Source organism: Ranitomeya imitator, chromosome 8 (genome assembly GCF_032444005.1).
Source record: "Ranitomeya imitator isolate aRanImi1 chromosome 8, aRanImi1.pri, whole genome shotgun sequence".
NCBI classification, from domain to species: domain Eukaryota; kingdom Metazoa; phylum Chordata; class Amphibia; order Anura; family Dendrobatidae; genus Ranitomeya; species Ranitomeya imitator.
The window spans coordinates 107,653,887-107,675,609 of NC_091289.1; the positions used below are offsets into that span (position 1 = coordinate 107,653,887).

Below are 21,723 nucleotides of genomic sequence, written 5' to 3' on the forward strand. Positions count from 1 at the left end.
TCACAGCAGTTCACGACACTATCTGTCATTTTACGGCACCCCATGGACATAGGAAATAATAGACCGGCGCTGACCCTATCTCTAACATTGTAGCTGCTTTAGCAGTGAGCTGGGCACGCCTCTGTGGGCTGCACAACTCACTGCTGTAGGTGTGACTGGCCGCCATTTTATAATAGCCCAGTGCTATCTGCCGAGCTCCACTTACTCTCTATCACAGGAGAGAAGCACTCACTGGAACCGGAGGATGGGGAGTGCGGGTGATTTATCTCCATGCTCCTCTGTACTCCAGGCACTGCACTGCACGTCCTGGGCAGACATCCTCTGCTCTCACACGCTGCCCTCCCTGTGTGCTTCTCCTGCTCTGTCATCGCCTCCTCACACACAGACCCGGTGATCTCTGGTAAGCTGCATTCACAGCCTGCCTCTCTCTCTCTGCCATACAATGTATCTCTCCCCTCTCTCCACAATGCCTGGCCATTCTCTGCAGACCTGGATCTCCTCATTCTTATCTTACTGAGGGAAGAGTCACAGACAGCTCTGCTCAGATAATGCTGCTCCATACATAAACACCACATGTCTTCACTTTTCCTCCAGTCCACCATGCTGCTGAGCCCACTGTGTTCTGCTTTTTTGTAAACTCTGTAGCTGTGTTTCTGATGCAGTAACTGCTGGTGATAGCAGATCACAGGGCAATCACACACAAAATGGCTCTGCCCTGTGATGCTGCTCTTCATTCTGTCCCAGGGATATTAGACCACCCAAAATGGGAGGGAAATGGTGATGTCAGCAGTTACTGCCCCAATTTTCCAGCAAAGAGTAAAGCTGGTAAGTCTTACTATAGCTGCTTGAGGTCTAAAACGGAAAATGCTCCCCCTAGTGGTCAATATATATATTTGTAAGAAAATATATATTTTTCATATAGAAATGTTTGCAAACAGTGCAAACATTGCATTAATACATTTTATTTACGATTTTAAGCTTAATTTCACAAAAAAAACAAACTACAAAAAAACTGGTGGCACCTTCCCTTTAGAAGGCCCCAATCTCCGGAGGCGTACGAATCTGTGCGCACTAAGCATTTGCTGCACACACTTCTACTGGAAAACTTTTTTTTTAAGCAACTTTGTTTTTTTCTTTTTAAGTGGTTTTCACTTACAATTGGTTAAAATGCTGCAAAAACGCTGGAAGAATGGACACGCTGCATGTATGAATCTGCTGCAAATCTGCAGGGATAAAATAAGCTGATAGTGTGTATGAGATTTAAGATAGCCTAATTTTGCAGAAAATTCTGCATTTTTCACAGCAAAACTTAGAAAAAAAAAAAAAAAGAGAAAAATGCGATATGTGAACACTCTGTAGCCTTAAAGGGACGGTCTCACAAAAGGTATCAAAACTGAACATAAAGTGTGTGAGCAGAGAATCGGCAGAATACATCAGCCAACAATAACGGGCAGTCCCGTACATACACAACATTTTCCGCTGTAGTATGCAACTACACACACCTGTTTATTGGCAACAAATTGTAGTTTTAATTATACAATAGACAAATAAAAATATTTAAAAAAAGTTCCTTCCAAGTGTGGTGAAATGGTGAAAGAAAAAGTATTTATTTTTACACTATTATTCAGTAAAATGATTTGGGCAAAGTGATTCATGAGATCAGTAAAATTACACTGAGGCCAAACAGATATTTTTACAATTCTAGCAGCTGAAAAATTCTAAGTTTAAAAAATAAATACGGTAAATAAAAATTCGGTGACACCTTTTTCCAAAGCCCACAACTGTTTGTCTTGTTGCATCAATGGACATTTGTGAGGTCTTGTTTTTTGCGTGGCGAACAGATGTATTTATTTTGGGGCATAGATGCAGGTTTGACTTTTTTACTCCATTTTTTGCGGGAGGTGCAGCAACAGTAAAAATGGCAAAGGGCTAACAGTTCTTGGTTGTGATGAATGCTATTTCACTGGCATAAGGTGATGCGACCTGTTCCATATGACTTGAGGAATGGGTTTATCCCACCCTGAAACACATTGTTGGGTTTCCACATAATGTAGGCGACTCCCATTTTACAAGTATGGCTTCCAACCATTGTGCCAAATTTTGTGGAAGTGCATCCCAATATCCCATAGACTTTGAGGTAATTTCTGATCACACAGTATGTAACCAGGAGAGAAACATTCAAGCATTTTCAATCCTATCCATTGTGCCCATGTGTTCTTGTTAAAATCTAGACTCAAGCAGATCTGCAGTGTACTTTACCCCCAAACATCCCTCACAGCGCAGTACACATTAGGAGCCATGAGGCCACCATTCACCTGGAGGAGAGATTCCACAGCAAGCAAGGAAGGTGCCACCTTGAGGACAGAAAGGAATTTTAACCAAAATTTCAGTTTCAACTTGCAGGTACAGTTTTCACCACTATTTGGTCATCCTAAGGTTGGTTTCACAAGCAGCAATTTAGGCTCAAAAAAATTGCATGGACATTTAAAAAAAATATGTTGTACACATAAAAGCACTGAATAGAGATCTATTTCTCTATCAAGGTTTTACACTGCTTACCCACGATCCATAAGTGGGGAGAGCACCTACCGATAACAATGCCTCCTATAGCACCCGATTTCTGCACGTTCCTGGCCTTCTCGGCAAACATGCACTGGCCCCGCTGCATCAGCGCAATCTTCCCTTGTATGAAATCAGAATTGGTCACCTCCGAGCAGCCACTATAAGGCTCCGTTTTGGCTACAAACCCACGACACTGTAACAGAAATGGTTAGTGAGCGGACTGGTCATGATGAAATTGCCGTTCTTCATTACATTTACAGAGGATAACAAAAAACATCCATTTGACTTGTACATCACAATCTCAACAGTAACCTGACCCTGAGCGTTAAACTCAGTCATTTACAATCTAGGTGCAACTAAACATACAGCGTATCTTACTAACACTAAGGAGGACTTTTTTCTTCCACAACGAGGGGATTTCACTTTATTCTAAAGGAGAAGAAAAATCCCGACCTCCCAGTGAAACACGGACTTCATGTCATCACCCTCCTTACTAATCAATAGCGCTGTTTAATATCACATGTATTGTGCTTCATTAGTACATGTTAAGTGATATTTCTGCATCAGATTTTTATTCTATTTCGTTCTGTTGTACATGTGAAGAGATGTAGGTGATACGTAAGAATTCTACCCATTTTATTTTTTTGTGTGGAGGTGGTCTATTAATACTTGCCCCTGCAACATTTTTGGATAGATCCATTCCAAACTGTGCAGGCCCTGCAGTTAAAACCACTCTCCCATAAAATGGGTGAGACACTATTTGCACTGCACGTGGAGGCAACTGCTGCTCCTTCTGCTGCTGGCTGGAAAGTTCAATCATCTCTTGCATGAAACGCAGACCATCCTCTGCATCTATTGCGCTCGACGCCTGAAAAAAAACACAGAAAAAAAAACAAAAAGCTAATCATTACTCATGTTGAGTTCTGCAGTGTGAAAAATAAGCAATGGAAATTAAGAAACTGCAGTGAATAAATACTATTATCTCTTTGCAAAAAAAAAAAAAAAATTATATATATATATATATATATATATATATATATATATATATATATATATATATATATATATATATATATATATATAAATTTATACACACAGTACATATACACACACAAGCACATATTATATATTATATTTATATATTTCAGGGCTGATATATAGCATTCTATAATGCTGTATATCTGCCTCCAACCCAACCTGTAAGATAAGAAAAATAACTTATTATACTTACCTGTGGGGCGGTCTGGCGCCTCCCTTCTTATTGCGATGCCGCTCTCCAGCTTGGTTCGTGTGGATGATGCATCTCCTCGTCACCGCGCTCCTACGCAGGAACATGTCTCTGCCCTGTTGAGAGCAGAGCAAAGTTCTGCAGTACGCAGGTGCCGGGAAAGGTCAGAGAGCCCCAGAGCCTGCGCACTGCAGTACTTTACTCTGCTCTCGACAGGATAGAAAAGTACGCTGTGCTGAGGAGACTGTGTGGATGACGAATAGATGCGTCATCCACACGAAGCAAGCAGGAGGACGGCATTGAAAGAAGATGGGAGGTGCTGGGCTAAGTCCAGCGTCGCCCATCAGACCAGACTGCAGGTAAGAATAATAAAAGTTATTTTTCTTCTCCTGCAGGTCAGGTTGGTGGCAGATATACAGCATTATGGAATGCTGTATACCAGCACTGAAAGGTGATGACCGTATCTCTTATCGGTCAAACCTGGTGACAGGTTCCCTTTAAGTGCAAACTCAGCTTTAATTTGAGAGTATTCAAATCCTTATTGGAGAAAGGATTCAGGAATTACAACTCTTCAATATGTAACTACTGTACTTTTTAAAAGGGACAAACATTAGACAATTATCTCAAAAGCTCTTTATTGAGTTATATAGACTCTTCCTTTTTAATCCGTCATTATACAGGTAAAAAGTCTGGAGCTGATTTCAGGTGTGGCATTAGCCTTGGAAGCTGTGGCAGAGAACCCACAACATGCGGTCAAAGGAGCTCTCAATGGAAGGGAAACAGGCCATAATTTGGCTGAAAAAAAAATCTATGAGAGACAGCAGAAATGCTAGGAATGGCCAAATCAGAAGTTTGGTACATTCTGCAAAGAAAAAAAAAACAAAAAACAAAAAAAATAAAAATGGTGAGGTTGGGAACTCAAAAAGGCCTGGACAGACAACAGTGGTGGATGACTGCAGAATCCTTTCCGTGATAAAGGAAACCCCTTTCACAACATTCACCAGAGTGAAGAACAGGCTCCAGGAAGTAGGTATTTCAGTAACCAAGAGAAGACTTCATGAAAGCAAATACATAGGTTTCACCAGAAGGTGCAAACCATGAACCCCTTTCACAACATTTGGCATACCTTTATGTCATTGTGGGATAGGGGTTTCTGACTGATTACTTACAGGCACGTCATGGTGATTGCGCCGTCACAGCTCCTGTGCCGCACACGATCGAGTCAGCGAGCTCGGCTTATGTGACAGCCGAGCCCCAGCTCTCACATATGGGAGAAGTGACCGCACCACTCCTGGTTGTTTAACCTCCTAAATGCTGTGATCGATATCGATTGCAACATTTAGGAGGCTAGGAGATGGAAGGGGGCTCCCTCTCCCTTCCGATTGGTGCCCCCCCCCCCCCATGACGTCATAATGGCAACCCGATTTAGTTATGTCAACTCCCCGGGTCTGCCGTCACAGCAAGCTTGTTACACCACGCCAGGAGCATAGTCTAAGAGGTTTCTGTCAGTGTAACACTGACAGGTATACAGCATTGCAATGCATCAAACCAGTGAACAGAGTGATAAAAGTTAAAACCTCATAGAGGGACAAAGGGAAAAATATGAAAGAAAAATGAAAAAAAGGATTTTAACTGGATTTTGTTGATTCTGCTTCCCAAAAATCGGGAGAGATCGAAAAAATGTTACGTGCCGAAAATGGTAATAAAAAGGTAATCTCATCCCACAAAAAATACTCTCTCACATGACTCAGCAGAAATCTAGAAGAATTATGGCTCTCAAAATATGGCAATGCAAAACACTTGTTTTTGCAAGAAAAAAAAAAAAAAAGCAGTTTTTAGTGTGTGATGGCAGCCAAACGTAAAAAACTATAGAAATCTGGTATCACTGTAATTGCACAGACAAGAATAAAGTTGTCTAATATCTTATACCACACAAGAAACAACGTATAAAATATTTAATCAATTTTTCACCTGATGTTGATTTGTTCATTCTGTCTCCCAAAGATTGCAGTAAGGCTCCAGATTTATCCTGCGCTCTGCGCTGAGCGCTTACACCAGGGTTCCGTGCAAATCTCTGAAATACGCAATTCAGACAAAACCCCATGATGGAGATTCTCTATAAGCAGCCAGATAACGGCACTGTGGACGCTGTCTGACCTACGATCTGGCGATATCCATCTTTTTAGGCATTGTATAAAAAGTGCAGTGGACCACAGTTCAGAAGGACACCACTGAACAGAGGCAAGACGGAGTCCAGATTAACTCTGCTGCCTCATTATATCATTCGGAGTTTTAGATGAAAACCCTCATGTAAGTGATCAGCGTAGAGAGCAGGATAAATGTGATCCCAAACATTATGTAAAATGTTCCAGTTAAAAGCTTCAGCTCAAGCTACATAAAAAAAAAAAGCAACTCGTTACTCAGGTCCATCATTTGTTAACTGAAATATCGGGGCTTCCATATTACTGGTAACACAAAAGGCTGTGGAAAAGTGAAATGGTTCCATGCCTCCCAAAAGAAATTCATCAAATTCCCAAATCAAAAATGCACCTCTCCCTTCTGAGTCCTAGTGTGCCTAAACCACATTTAGCTTACCTGTCTAGGCCTCAAATCAAATGCATTATCATGGTGCAGCAGGCCCAAGTTAGGCTACCTTCACACTAGCGTCGTGCACTGCACATCGCAATGCGTCGATTAGGAGAAAAAACGCATCCTGCAAAATTGCTTGCAGGATACGTTTTTTCTCCATTGACTAACATTAGCGAAACTTTGCCACACATTGCAACCGTCGTGCGACGATTGCGTCGTGTTGTGGCGGACCGTCGGCAGCAAAAAACGTTACATGTAATGTTTTTTGCTGCGTTGTGTCTGGCATTTCTGACCGCGCATGCGTGGCCGGAACTCCGCCCCCACCTCCCTGCAACTCACAATGGAGCAGCGAATGCGCTGGAAAAATGCATCCGCTGCCCACGTTGTGCGGCGCTTGCAAAATATGCGTCGGTACGTCTGGCCGACGCAGCGCGACGGCCCCGTACCGACGCTAGTGTGAAAGTAGCCTTGGGATGGCGACTGCACAAGTGCGGTAATACCAAATGAGACAGCCAGCCTACAATCAGGGATTGACCGTTTGGCACACCAGTGCAAACTGATAATCTGCACGCATCAGTGTTCACACAGAATCCAAAGCATCTGGATCACAGCCTATTAATAATCGCTCTGTGCCGGGCTGCCCAGTGCTAGCTGAAATGCGTCCTGTGTGAACAGAGGCCACAGTATACAAAGCCTGTGTGAACACTGCCGCATGCAGATTATCTGTTTGCACTCATGTGCCAAATGGCCAATCCCTGATTGTAAGCTGGCTGTCTCATTGGTATTACCACACCTGTGTAGTCGCCATCCTTACTCGGGTCCACTGCACAAGGATAGTGCATTTGATTTGAGGCCTAGATAGGCAAGCATCTTTGTCTGTTTTTTTTGGTGTTTTCTCTAGAATAGTGGAGGTCATTTCCTCTTTTTTGTTTCTCCTTTTGTGGTGTTTGGCATTTTTGTAACGATGAAAGCCCACATAATTTACGGGTGCATGCAGTCAGAAGCACGGGCCGGGCATAATGTAGTGGGCAGTACAACGTACTGGGGCACTACAACGGCAGATTTGCAATTTTCACTCAGCAAAATCCACTGCTGGTTGTTTCTGGAAAACACCAATGGAGTCAAATTGTCACTACACGCTTTAGATAAAAGGGGTATATTTTCCAATATGTGGTCACTTGAAGAGGGGGATTCTGGTCTTCTAGGGGCTCTGTATACGAGTCTGCAAACTATTCTAGGAAATTTTTTGCTCCAGGAGGCAAATAGCACTCTGTCCCTCCTGAGTCTCGCACTGTGTCTAAGCAGGTGAAATATTGGTGCTATTGTTACCTATTTTCCCTTGTGAAAAATGTAAAATCTGGAGCTGAAACGAGGTGGTAATGTAATTAATTTTTCTTCATGCCCAATGGTCTAACATTCTGTGAGGCACATGTGGTGTCAATATGATGACTGCACTCCTAGATGAATTCAATGGGAGGTGTAGTTTGTAAAATGGGGTCACCTTGTAGATTGTGAGCCCTCGCGGGCAGGGTCCTTTCTCCTCCCGTACCAGTAGTGACTTGTATTGTTCAAGATTATTGTACTTGTTTTATTATGTATACCCCTCCTCACATGTAAAGCGCCATGGAATAAATGGCGCTATAATAAATAATAATAATACTTATGGGGGATTCGGCTGTTCTGGCACCTCAGAGGCTTTGCAAACGGCACCTGCAAACCATTACAACAAAATCTGCGCTACAGGATCACGCTTCTTCCTTTCTGAGCTTTGCACTGTGCGTCAAACATTTTTTGACCACATATGGGGTATTGGCATACTTAAAAGAAATTGCCTAACAAATTGTATCATTAAATTTCTCCTAGTTCTTCTGAAAATTAAAAACTTGGGTCCAAAACATTCTACTGAAATTGCTTTGCTACATTGCTTTAGTTTCTGTGAAGCACCTGAAGGGTTAATAAACTACGTGAATGTGGTTTTGAGCACGTTGAGGGGTGCAACTTCTAGAATGGTGTCACTTTAGGGGGGCTTCTATGACAGAAAATACTGAATAGTCACTTCAAATGTGAGGTGGTCCCTAAAAAAAACAAAAAAACAAACAAAAAAAACACTAACTGGTTTTGAAAATTTGGTTAGAAAAAAAAAAAAAAAAAAAAAAAAAAAAAAAAAAAAATCGCTGGTCAAGTTTTAAACTTTACAACTTCCTAACAAAAAGAAGTTCTGTTTCAAAAATGAAAAAGTAAAGTAGACATGTGTGAAATGTTAGTTTTATAACACAAAATAGTTATCTGATTTAACCCCTTCACCACCTTGGGTTTTTCAGTTTTTCGCTCCCCTCCTTCCTAGAGTCATAACTTTTTATTTTCCGTCAATATGGCCATGTGAGGGTTGTACTTTTGAACGACACCATTGGTTTTACCATATAGTATACTTAACAGTGGGGAAAAATTCAAAGTGCAGTGAAATTGAAAAAAAAAACAAAAAAAAACGCAATTCCACAATTGTTTTTGGTTTTTTATTATGTTCACTAAATGCTATAACTGATCTGCTATTATGATTCTTCATGTCATTACGAGTTTGTAGACACCAAGCATGTTTAGTTTCTTTTTTATTTACGGTAAGCGGGGGAAAAATTTTTTCCAAAGTTTCTAAAAAAAAAAAAAAAAAAAAAAAAAAAGAAAGTCGCCAATTTCAGACTTCTAGTGTCTCAATTTTTCGTGATCTGCAGCTGGGGGAAGGCTTATTTTTTGTGTGCCGAGCTGATGTTTTTATTGATACCAGTTTGGTGCAGATTCGATGTTTTGATCGCTCGTTACAGAACCGGGAGGAACAAGTTTCCACCTGCACTTGATAGGGGTACATGTTATGGGCATGATAGGGGCAAATCAGCCGACATGTGCTGGAAAACTTGCAGGCTCTTCGCTGGAGCTTGCAGCAAACATGGAGAGCCAACATTAGACGTAACTATACCTCTAAGTTTGGAAAGGGATTAAGGGAATACAAATTAAAAAAGTTTTAAAATTGTTGCCAAAATTCTGATATTTTCACAACAAAACACCAAAAATATCCACATTAAAGGGAACCTGTCACCCCCAAAATCGAAGGTGAGCTAAGCCCACCGGCATCAGGGGCTTATCTACAGTATGCTGTAGATAAGCCCCCGATGTATCCTGAAAGATGAGAAAAAGAGGTTAGATTATACTCACCCAGGGGCGGTCGCACTGCGGTGGGCATCACGGTCCGGGGCCTCCCATCTTCTTACGATGACGTCCTCTTCCTGCCCTGTTGAGGGCAGAGCAAAGTACTGCAGTGCGCAGGCGCAGGGAAAGGTCAGAGTGAAGACATGAAGAGGACATCATAAGAAGATGGGAGGCCCCAGACCGGACCGCGACGTCCATCGGACCGGACCGCGACGCCCATCGGATCGGACCGCCCACGTGAGTATAATCTAACCTCTTTTTCTCATCTTTCAGGTTACATCAGGGGCTTATCTACAGCATTACAGAATGCTGTAGATCAGGGGTGTCAAACTGCATTCCTCGAGGGCTGCAAACAGGTCATGTTTTCAGGATTTCCTTGTACTGCACAGGTGACAATTTAATCACCTACACACATAATGATTGCAGCACCTTGTGCAATGCTAAGGAAATCTTGAAAACACGCATGGTTTGCGGCCCTCGAGGAATGCAGTTTGACACCCCTGCTGTAGATAAGCCCATGATGCCGGTGGGCTTAGCTCGCCTTAGATTTTGGGGGTGACAGGTTCCCTTTAATTTAACACTAAAGGTACCTTCACACATAATGATATCGTTAACGATATCGTTGCTTTTTGTGACGTAGCAACGATATCGTTAAGGAAATCGTTATGTGTGACAGCGACCAACGATCAGGCCCCTGCTGGGAGATCGTTGGTCGCTGAGGAAAGTCCAGAACTTTATTTCGTCGCTGGATCTCCCGCTGACATCGCTGGATCGGCGTGTGTGACGCCGATCCAGCGATGTCTTCACTGGTAACCAGGGTAAATATCGGGTTACTAAGCGCAGGGCCGCTCTTAGTAACCCGATGTTTACCCTGGTTACCAGCGTATGTGTTAAAAAACCAAACACTACATACTTACCTTCAGCTGTCTGTCCCCGGCGCTCTGCTTCTCTGCACTCCTCCTGCATCCTGTGTCAGCGCCGGCCAGCCGGAAAGCAGAGCGGTGACGTCACCGCTCTGCTTTCCGGCTGACCGGCGCTGACAGTGCAGAGGAAAGCAGAGCGCCGGAGGACAGACAGCTGAAGGTAAGTATGTAGTGTTTGTTTTTTTAACGTTTACGCTGGTAACCAGGGTAAACATCGGGTTACTAAGCGCGGCCCTGCGCTTAGTAACCCAATGTTTACCCTGGTTACCGGGGACCTCGGGATCGTTGGTCGCTGGAGAGCTGTGTGACAGCTCTCCAGCGACCAAACAGCAATGCTGCAGTGATCAACATCGTTGTTGGTATCGCTGCAGCGTCGCTGATTGTGAAGGTACCTTAAAAGTACAATGTGTCACACAAAAAAAAAAAAATCTTAACTCAAACACTTCAACATATCCCAGTGATCCTACCACAAAGTGACACTGGTCAGAATTGTGAGCTGGCAGTGCTTACAGCAGCTGTAGCCGCTCTGGGGAAACCTCTAGGGATCAGAGTCCATTTTCTCACGGTATCTGCATTTTCAATAAGATTATTGAAGAAACTCTAAAGAAGATTTGGATACACATGCAGGTAAGTAAGAAATACAGATTCACAGAAGTATGAGGGAAAGCTGCCTACAGCCACCATGTGTATGAGGGACCAAATAGAGACTCATCAGTACCCTTATAGGCTTCCTCGCCAAACACCATTGACCCTCTTATACAGGTATACTTTACATAAGGTTACTCCTATTAATGTGTTGGTATAGCCCGATGGCAACCCTAAATAACATTATCCTTTCTACCCACCAGTGACCGAGCTTTGTCCTGGGCATCTATCTATCATATTAGGTTTATATATAAGCACTTTTTGCACTTTTGACTATCCTACCTGTAAGAACAATTGCACATATTACTTTCTTGTAATCTATTTGATTTATTCCACACAGTTTTTATATTGATCTACACTTTGTGATAGTTCCTTGGAATGGCGTCCGATGTCCTATTTGGTCATTTTTCCCACCCCACTATACTGTTATTCTTGATCAATAAAGTTGTATAACCTTATTTCATACTGACCTTGGACTTTTTGTTGTCGTTTTCTTCTTCTTCCTAGCACTTTCAGTAAGGCCAGACATGCATTGTAAGACTATGTTAATATATTACTGTCTGGCATTATATTTCTTGTATTGATATTTTTGTAATTAATGCATTTTATGTAAATGGTTTGGCCTTGTGGTGATTGGTTCATTTGTGTAAGCCACACTACATAAGCCTGCCCTGTGTGTCATTGTTTGGACATGATAAAGACCTACTGCAGGCCAAAACATTACGTGATGGCAAAATAAAGTTTGAATTTTGGAATTAATCATCCTGGATTGGATGCGGTCTTCTTACCTTTATGCATTGTAACTATAAAACTACAGATTACCGCTATATCTGCAAGATAATGTATTGTGTGGGGATGTAACAGATTCCCTTACGTCCTACCATGTTGGGACATTCAGATTGCTTTTTATTCTATTCCCATGGACCCAAGGACATTTAGCTGTTGGGATGTGATCAAAACCAAAGTGCACAGCCCCTGTGCACATGTAATCTAAGGGTACCGTCACACTATAACATTTCGATCGCTACGACGGTACGATTCGTGACGTTCCAGCGATATCGTTACGATATCGCTGTGTCTGACACGCAGCAGCGATCAGGGATCCTGCTGAGAATCATACGTCGTAGCAGATCGTATGGAACTTTCTTTCATCGCTGGATCTCCCGCTGTCATCGCTAGATCGGTGTGTGTGACACCGATCTAGCGATGCGATCCAGCGATGCGTTCGCTTGTAACCAGGGTAAACATCGGGTAACTAAGCGCAGGACCGCGCTTAGTTACCCGATGTTTACCCTGGTTACAAGCGTTAAACTAAAAAAAAACAAACAGCACATACTTACATCTGGTGTCCGTCAGGTCCCTTGCCGTCTCTGCTTCCCGCACTGTGACTGCCGGCCGTAAAGTGAAAGCAGAGCACTTTCACTTTACGGCCGGCAGTCACAATGCGGGAAGCAGACTGCAAGGGACCTGACGGACACCAGAATGTAAGTATGTGCTGTTTTTTTTTTTTTAGTTTAACGCTTGTAACCAGGGTAAACATCGGGTAACTAAGCGCGGTCCTGCGCTTAGTTACCCGATGTTTACCCTGGTTACCCAGGGACCTCGGCATCGTTGGTCGCTGGAGAGCTGTCTGTGTGACAGCTCCCCAGCGACCACACTACGATTTACCTACGATCACGGCCAGGTCATATCGCTGGTCGTGATCGTAGGTAAATCGTATAGTGTGACGGTACCCTATGTCACCAAGCAGTTCACCACTGGATTGACCTGTGAAGCCATGGTGTGGCCCAGATAAGGATGGGTATGCATCCCTCCTCCAAATCCCTGACCTCCGGAGGAGGGACCATTTCTATTACCATTTCTCTATCAGATGACATCCATTTATTTCAGATGCCACAAAATGCACACAATCTGATGAACTGTCCATATATACACACGGCAGCGAGGAAGAGGGTCTCCAGCAAGCAGAAACCAGAATGCTTTATACATAAAATGCCTCAATTTACACAATATCTACATAATCTGCCAGTTTGAGCAGAATGTCACCTTTGGGTGATCATTCTCTCACATGAGAATCGCAGCCCCAGTGCAGAGACAACGGCTACTTAATTGCTCCATCTTCTGTCCACGGATATCATCTGGGTGCAGTCCGATATTTCACACACTCCCACAGACGTGAATGGGTGCACGTGATCTGAATATCTGACGCTCTCGCAGCATGCTGGGTGTTTTCGTACCGGATCAGCATGAGAAAACGATTGCAGATCTGCTCTGCCCCATAGTATAACGCTGGGCTGAGTGCCATCTGATAAAACATCACACCGCACTCAGCCAGGTTATATGCCAGTGTGAGCGGCACTTTAAGGCTTATGTGCACACGTTCAGGATTTCTTGCAGAAATTTCCTGAGCAAAACCGGACATTTTCAGGCGAGAAATCCGCATGCGTTTTTTCGCGTTTTTGACGCTTTTTCTCGTGTTTTTTTCCCGGAGCTTCCCAATGCATTAAATAGCGGGAAAAACGCGGAAAATCCGCAAAATTAATGAACATGCTGCGATTTTTTTTCCGCGATGCATTTTTTCCGCAGAAAAAAAAGCATCATGTGCACAAAAATTGCGGAATGCATCCTAAATGATGAGATGCATAATGTATGCGTTTTTATAGTAAAAAAAACGCGAAAAATCCACAATGTGTGCACACAGCCTAATGCTTACTCGCAAAATAGCAAGTTATCCCTTGATGATTGCATTTAAGATGGGGCTCTGAAGACAATCCTGTCCACAGAATTTCTGGGGGTTCCCTCTCCCATTGATAGGGGATAACTTACCATTTTTTGGAATAATTATAAATCTAAATTAAATACATTACAACTGAGTACCTCATACAGCTCTTGCAATGAACCATTTATAAACCATAGTCTTACTTGATTGGCATGTTGAACAAGCTGAACTCTTCCATCTTTCAAATGAATCAGACTTACACCCATCTTTTTCAGGATATCCAAATGTTCAGGGTTACTAGCCATGAAATCCCTAGCACGTAATGGTGGCCTGTTCCCATTGCCAGAGATATCATCCCTAAGAAAAAGAAGCAAAACCCTTCAGAATTTTTGTTATACTCATAAGTATTCAAATGGTTTCAAAAAAGGAGTTGTCTCGAGTGTGTTCTTCAGCAGCGCACCGCTCCTCTGCCTCCCTACGTCCTGTATGCCAAGAGGAGGTGTGCTCCCGAACATGAACAGTTTGGAATAGCAGCACGGCTGAGCCGCTGACCTGAGCCGCGCGCCCAGCCGGAGGAGCGCAGAGGCCGCGCGCCCAGCCGGAGGAGCGCAGAGGCCGCGCGCCCAGCCGGAGGAGCGCAGAGGCCGCGCGCCCAGCCGGAGGAGCGCAGAGGCCGCGCGCCCAGCCGGAGGAGCGCAGAGGCCGCGCGCCCAGCCGGAGGAGCGCAGAGGCCGCGCGCCCAGCCGGAGGAGCGCAGAGGCCGCGCGCCCAGCCGGAGGAGCGCAGAGGCCGCGCGCCCAGCCGGAGGAGCGCAGAGGCCGCGCGCCCAGCAGGTGCAGCCGCTTCAGAGAAGTGCAGCAAACTGCTTGTAAGCATATATCCAGCAATGGTTACACAATGGCAAGGTGGCTCTAAAGAGCTATCTGCATTTTTGATCAGTTAAAAATAACCCAATGTTAGCATTTTTATAACAAATCAGTACATCGCATATACAACTCTTGCATTGCCTTTATTAGCTAGAAAAGGGAGTCAGAAATTAGATCACTGGGGGTCAATTGTAAGAAGCCTGAAGATAATAAAAATTACAGCTGCTACAGAATACGATACTGAATAATTTATGTAATGTAGACTTACATTCTTGTGGTAGAACGAGGACAGTTCTTATCCACCACATTTTTCAAGGGTTCCCGGATGCTCTGAGCATATAAAGGATCATTGCGAAAGAGAATTTGTGTATTTGGACAAGACCATTCAAAGTTACTGTCATCCAGCTCCGTGAACTGTGCAGTCTGTAAGCAAACAATGTAGAAGATGTAAACCTGTATCCAAGCACAGTTTACTGCGGAGTCTATCACACCATTGTCTTTTTGACTGGAGTATTGCTTTAAGCAAAACATGGAAAAGTGGTCGCACATTTTGCATTTACAACCTTAAGATCAAAATTAATAATAATTTAAAAAAAAGTACTGGGGAATTAAAATTTGCAGAAAAATAATTTTAAAGGAAACCTATCAGGAGAGGATAGGGAGAGACTTGTGAATTAAGTAGAGTGGGTCGGGTTGGCAGAGATCTGCTCAGATGACTGCTCTCCACATTACAGGCTTCTTTAAAAATAGCAGGAATGCATCATTTCCTCTGGCAACAAAAAGTCACAAGGTTTCTTACAAGTGCTATTTGCCCCAAATTGAGACTTTTTTCCCAGCAGAGCTTAAACAAATATAATAATATAATGAGCCGAAATCTACACCAGATCTTGGCTAGTGCGTTTCATTTTCAAGCAGCCTTACAGATGTACCAAATTCAGACCTGGCCGTGATTAAATTGGTTCTCGGAGAAATGTGCTAAAGTAAACTAATAAAATAAATACACAAATAATAAACATTTTTCTAAATAACTTAATATAGCAAAAAGATGTTTTTTTTTATCTACTTGAGGATAACAAGATGGCAGCACCATCAATCACCCCCTATCCTAGATTTCAGGATGGGCTGTGTGAAGCAGGATCAGGCATGTGAACGTGCTTTCCTCTGATCACGGACCCTGACCGGACATGGAGGAATGGAGACGGACTGATCAGAAGAATGCATGTGCATTATGCCTGACAGGAGCTGCTCTGACGGGACCCCTCTCCTGCTTCACGCAGCCGGTCCTGAAATCTAGGATGGGCCGTGTTTGATGGTAGCTGCCATCTTGGAATCATGACAGAGTGCAGTAGAAAAAGCAGACCCTTTTTGTTAAATGAAGATATTTAGACATTTTTTAGTTAAATGTGTACAATTTATTTTATTTTAGCACATTTCTAGGTGAACCCATTTAAGCAAGATTGTTCAAAAATAGTAGTTTTTTTTACATTTCTGTACCATGCAACCTGGAGTTAATCTTTGGACGTTTTTAAATAATTTCTGAATTAAGAACATGTAGATGCAGAAGTGCGGAATTGCATGCTTAAGGAGATGAGCGCTTCTTATGGACGGTCTTTAAATATATTCCCCCCAATGTCTCCTCTGACACAACACAGCGCTTCCTCAGGGTAAAACAGACGCCTGCAATAAGGGTCCCTGTACTGGATTCCTGCTGCCATGGTTTAGACAGCATGAATGACCGCTCAGGTTCGCTTTACATTCATGCGCACCAATTCATATTGACACACAACTAGTGTTGATATTCTATATTAGAGAAGATAAGTGTAAAAAGTTGAGCAGCTTTGTAAATCCTTTGCACTCCATATTTTTCGCACTTGACCCGTCTTCTAGTCCAGAGGTGCATTCACAAATTTAGTTTGCTGTAATTGACAAAAACAGATGTCCAAAAAAAACCCCAAAAAACTTGTGATGAGCCAATGAGGTAATTCCTTCAGCGGCCACCACTGCGCTTTAGTGATCGGCAGATGTCACAATGGATGGACACTAGTTCATTGGATATTACTATGGTATCCTAGCATCAAGGGAACTCTATAACCAATATGCCGACCTTCCATAACGCTCTGGGAGTCTTAGTTTCACTTACATCAGATTACTCTAGTTCTTGGTAAAAGGACTAAAACATCCAAAATGCACTTTACCAGCTCAGGTAAGATATTAATGGGGTTCCATATGACCCAATACTGGAGACCCCAGGAGTGATTAGGTAAGAAGAGGCTGCTCACACTGCTGTCCACCATGTCATCTGATAGAATACTGGAAATACCAGGCGTGGTGAGGTAAGAAGAGGCTGCTCACACTGCTGTCCACCCTATCAAACCAAATACTGTAGATACATGGGGTGCTGCTGAGCTAAGAAGAGGCTGGTCAAACTGCTGTCACTCCTGTCCATCTAATATAGTAGATACCAGAGATGCTCAGGTAAGAAAAGGCTGCTCACACTGCTGTCCACCCAGTCTATCTGATCTATTACTAGACATACCAGGGAAGATGATGCAAGCGGCTGCTCATGCTGATGTCCATCTGATTTAATACTGGATATACCATGGATAATGATGGTAAAAAGAGGACATTTAATTAAGCTTTACTATTCACGGATAACCTGTTATCAGAATGCTGGGAGACTTGAGCTCCTGAGTGAGCAGGACCGTCAATGCAGTCCCCAGATAGAATATAGGCTCCAAGTCAGTATGAGAAGATCAGTTCACATGTGGAGGATGTGGTACAATTTTACAGAACTCATTTTCGGGTGGCATATTTTTTGCCCCGAGAAATAAGCATGTTCTTTATTACCAAATCCACATCATGCTCATTCAGCTGTGGAAATGCCACATAGCAGAGGTAAAGCCATGGTCAATACGCAGCACAATCTGTATGTGACATGACAATTTTGCAGCAGAATCTCAATGGATTTGCAGCAAGGTTAATTTCTGTATTTGTTTTAATAAAATGGAGTAATAAAGGCAATAAAATTATTGAATACATACCTTGTTTTTCTTTACTTGTGTGTGATTTGAGGTGGATAACCAGAGTGGCAAAAGATGAGCTTCTGTTGTAAAAATGTAATCCTCTATATCAAAGCTTAGGTCTTCTCTCTCAGAAAACAACAAGTACAAGTATTTAAACATCTCCGCCAGGAAAAAGGAGTCCATCCTGAAAGGAAAATACAAGTGAAAGATATGAAGCAGAATTCAGAAAAATGAATCAAAAGCATCACTGAACAGTTAAAATACAGAAGTTATTACTTACCATCGGCTGAAAGAGGTTTTCTGGGGCTGAGAAGAAAAAATCAGCAGTCACCATGGCACTGCAGACTGGTGGCAATCTTCAGATAATCGCGATTTCCCTGTATGTCTAGGCTGAATGGATGATCACGGGACCACAAGTGCAGTGTTTGCACATGTGCGTTCACATGCAGACTACACTCTCCTCCGCTTCCCTCAATGTTCTACTGAGAGAAGCAGAAGAGAATCTAGTCGGCACAACACCGTCCCCTCGCATGGGGAACACAGGGGCGTCACACCTGAACACATCGCACACTGCCGTGATTCAGCAGTCTGCATTCACAGGGAGGCTGTAAACATTTCTTCTCCGCCCAGAAAACTCATGTATTAGGTTGTGCCATGCAAGATCAGCCGCTAAAAGGTCTGACCTCTAGGTAGCCAAAAAAGGCAAACATTTTTTGTAGCCGTTTAGCGAATAGCAGTACTAAAAGAATACTGCAGACTCAATGAGCAGAGAGCTGCCCCCACCCTGAGGGATGTGATTGACAGGCTGACGTGTGCATGCATACACACACCTCCCTCCTATCCAAGCTGGGTTTATACACAAACTGTAACTCACTAATGATTAATGTTAAATAAAACAAAATCTAAATCAGGGGGGAGTTACTGCATATACTAGACTATAAGCAAAGATTTTCAGCATATTGTTGTGTGCTGAAAATGAACCCCCCATCCCCCCATTACACTCGAGTCATTGTCCCAGGAGATGGAGGGGGAGCAGCAGCGGCAGAGGTCACAGGAGGTAGGAGCCGGCTGCTGCGGCGGCTGACTCCTGTGCCTGTTGCTGGCAGTGAATATTCATATCTCTAATAGCGCACAGTGTCAGCTGCAGGGCGATCATGGGTGCCCGCTACTTAAGAGAAATGAATATTCACCTCACGCCGCGCCAATAGGCATGGAGAGCAGTAAATATTCATTCCCTAAGGGGGCCATGCCTACCAGGATAGGGATGAGGAGGCCATGCATACCAGGATGGGGATGAGGAGGCCATGCATACCAGGATGGGGATGAAGGGACAATGCATACCATGATAGGGATGAGGAGGCCATGCATACCAGGATGGGGATGAGGAGGCCATGCATACCAGGATGGGGATGAGGAGGCCATGCATACCAGGATGGGGATGAAGGGACAATGCATACCAGGATGGGGATGAGGCGGCCATGCATACCAGGATGGGGATGAGGGGGCCATGCATACCAGGATGGGGATAATGCATACCAGGATAGGGAAGAGGAGGCCATGCATACAGGATAGGGATGAGGGGGCCATGCCTACCAGGATAGGGATGAGGAGCCATGCCCACCAGGATAGGGATGAGGAGCCATGCATACCAGGGTAGGGATGGGGAGCCATGCCTACCAGGATAGGGATGAGGAGCGATGCATACCAGGATGGGGATGAGGAGCCATGCATAGCAGGATAGGGGTGAGGAGCCATGCCTACCAGGATAGGGATGAGGAGCCATGCCTACCAGGATAGGGATGAGGAGCCATGCCTACCAGGATAGGGATGAGGAGCGATGCCTACCAGGATAGGGATGAGGAGCCATGCATACCAGGATAGGATGAGGAGCCATGCCTACCAGGATAGGGATGAGGGGGCCATGCAGACCAGGATATGGATGAGGGGGCCATGCAGACCAGGATATGGATGAGGGGGCCATGCAAACCAGGATGGGGATGAGGGGGTCATGCTTACCAGGCGCATTCTCGAGTCAATAAGTTTTCCCAGTTTTTCATGCCAAAATTAAGTGCCTCGGTTTATACTCGAGTATATAGGGTACATGAAATATAGACAAATTCATAAATTTCAAAAAGATAAATCCTACAGTGTACTGTACATACCTGTCTTCATGACTTCCAGTACGCACATCTTTAACAGCTGCAAATCCACAGGGGACTCGCGCATATTTGTTCAAGTTTTCAATTATTGTTTTTCCCACTTCTAAGTAGTAGGGATCACCAGTTGCCTTTAATAGGTTAGAGAAAAAAATATTAAGCCTTACAGGTAATTCTTCAAATTAATAACTCTTTAAAGTAAAAGTTCTCACTTTATACAAGAAGTAAGTGCTTTCTGCAAACTCTGGTCTTAAAGGATGCTGGGCCCAGTGTACTCGGAAATCAGTCGTGAAGGCCTGCAACATGCACAGAATCACATTAGTATTCGTGTAGGACTGGAGCAGACCAGTACCTTATCGGGAGGGAGGAAAGGGAACATTACCAGAAATCAGACACTGTGCTGATATACACAGAAATTAGAAACCGGCCACACAATGGTGGGAAAATAAGAGTACAACAGCACGTAAATCAACTTCTGATAAAAAGACAAAACGTGAGCGCTCATGTGTGATGAACATTTATTAGTTGCGGTGTCACACGAGGAGCCACAAAAATATATGACTTAAAGGGAACTGGTCATAAAAAAAAAACAATACTTTTTTGCACTCAGCACTTACTTGCCAATTTTCAGGTAAAAACCATTTTCAATATATGTGGCAGTCTACTTGGAAGTACGGCTGCAGGAAGAAAATGAACTTGTGTTCTCCCCCAAACATTGGCTTCCAGTCATCTGGGCAGCACTCAGGACATGCAGTGGGGCTGCCATTACCTCCCCTGCTCTGTAGTGTGCCCCCCAAGGAGCAGAGGTCATCTCAGAGAGCACAGACTGCTCAACGCCACCCAATGACTAGAAGCAAACCACTTCAGGGAGAATAGAAGCTACACATGGTATTTACCTACAGAAGCACAATGGCTCCCGGGAAAGACAGGAATTTTTTTTGTTTGTCATGACAGGATCCCTAGTGAACATGTTACAAATCATCACTTAATGAGCATACTACTGCTGGCGATTGCCTGCAGCGGTCACACATTCACGTCAGAACTCCACTGATGAAGTAGAAAAGCTGCATGTTTCTTATTAAAACAATTGGGATGTTCTTTTAATGAATGGGATGTACAGATTGCCAATACAGCCGGCATCTACAACTTTAATGAGATCAGTAGGTGAAGCATTTCGCATAATTTGAGAAACTCATTGCTTTTTGTATGGAAGAGTTAATGTAGTATGGAAGTACAGAACAAATATCATCTTACCTCTGGCAGGAAGTTGTGCTTTTTGATGACTTGATATAACATTTCATGGGTTTCTATAGCAGGTCTTATGTCTCCTTTAAGGACCTTTATGTATAAAAAAAAAAAAAGTATAAAACATAGCTCCAGTTTGGCAATATACTTCTGTGTTGATGCTAGCAGAAACAGTATAGCAGAGAATAAAACTAGCAAACCTAGGCAACGTAAAGCTCCGAGTACATGTGGTTAACAGACTGACCTGTGAAATAAATGGAGCACTGTCCTTTATGGGAAACTATTTACCCTGGAGCCTGTACCTCCAAAAGGTAGAGTAAATGCATTAGAAGCCACAAGTGGTGCTGCCCTTTCATACGGTCATCATGCACATGTTGCCCCACTTTCTGTTGGTAGAGGATACAACACCTCCCAGGGCAGATGTACGCAGCCTTAACAGCTCTGATAATGTTTGGAGTTATTAGATATAAAATCTTTTGAAATTCAAATTTTCTATAGAAATGTGTTTAGCCTCTTCCTATCCTCCCTCTTAGGTGACAACTCTGACTTTACAGGATCCAGAGAAGAGC

General features: G+C 43.5%; 1 protein-coding gene across 3 annotated transcripts in view; it reads right to left on the reverse strand.

Moving 5' to 3' along the window:
- Window positions 1-21,723, reverse strand: part of EDEM3 (ER degradation enhancing alpha-mannosidase like protein 3) — a 99,646-nt gene that overhangs the window by 8,949 nt on the left and 68,974 nt on the right. The window contains exons 11-19 of one of the 3 annotated variants that reach the window (XM_069737269.1): window positions 21,164-21,247; window positions 20,122-20,205; window positions 19,916-20,040; window positions 17,772-17,937; window positions 14,999-15,153; window positions 14,068-14,221; window positions 3,236-3,430; window positions 2,590-2,755; window positions 2,207-2,354 (exon numbers count right to left, since the gene is read on the reverse strand). In XM_069737269.1, coding sequence (XP_069593370.1) covers window positions 2,290-2,354; window positions 2,590-2,755; window positions 3,236-3,430; window positions 14,068-14,221; window positions 14,999-15,153; window positions 17,772-17,937; window positions 19,916-20,040; window positions 20,122-20,205; window positions 21,164-21,247 — 1,194 coding nt within the window. In that variant the 3' untranslated portion in view covers window positions 2,207-2,289. Of the gene's footprint in view, window positions 1-2,206; window positions 2,355-2,589; window positions 2,756-3,235; window positions 3,431-14,067; window positions 14,222-14,998; window positions 15,154-17,771; window positions 17,938-19,915; window positions 20,041-20,121; window positions 20,206-21,163; window positions 21,248-21,723 lie in introns of those variants that run through there. The other 2 variants (XM_069737268.1, XM_069737266.1) reach the window with 2 other exon arrangements.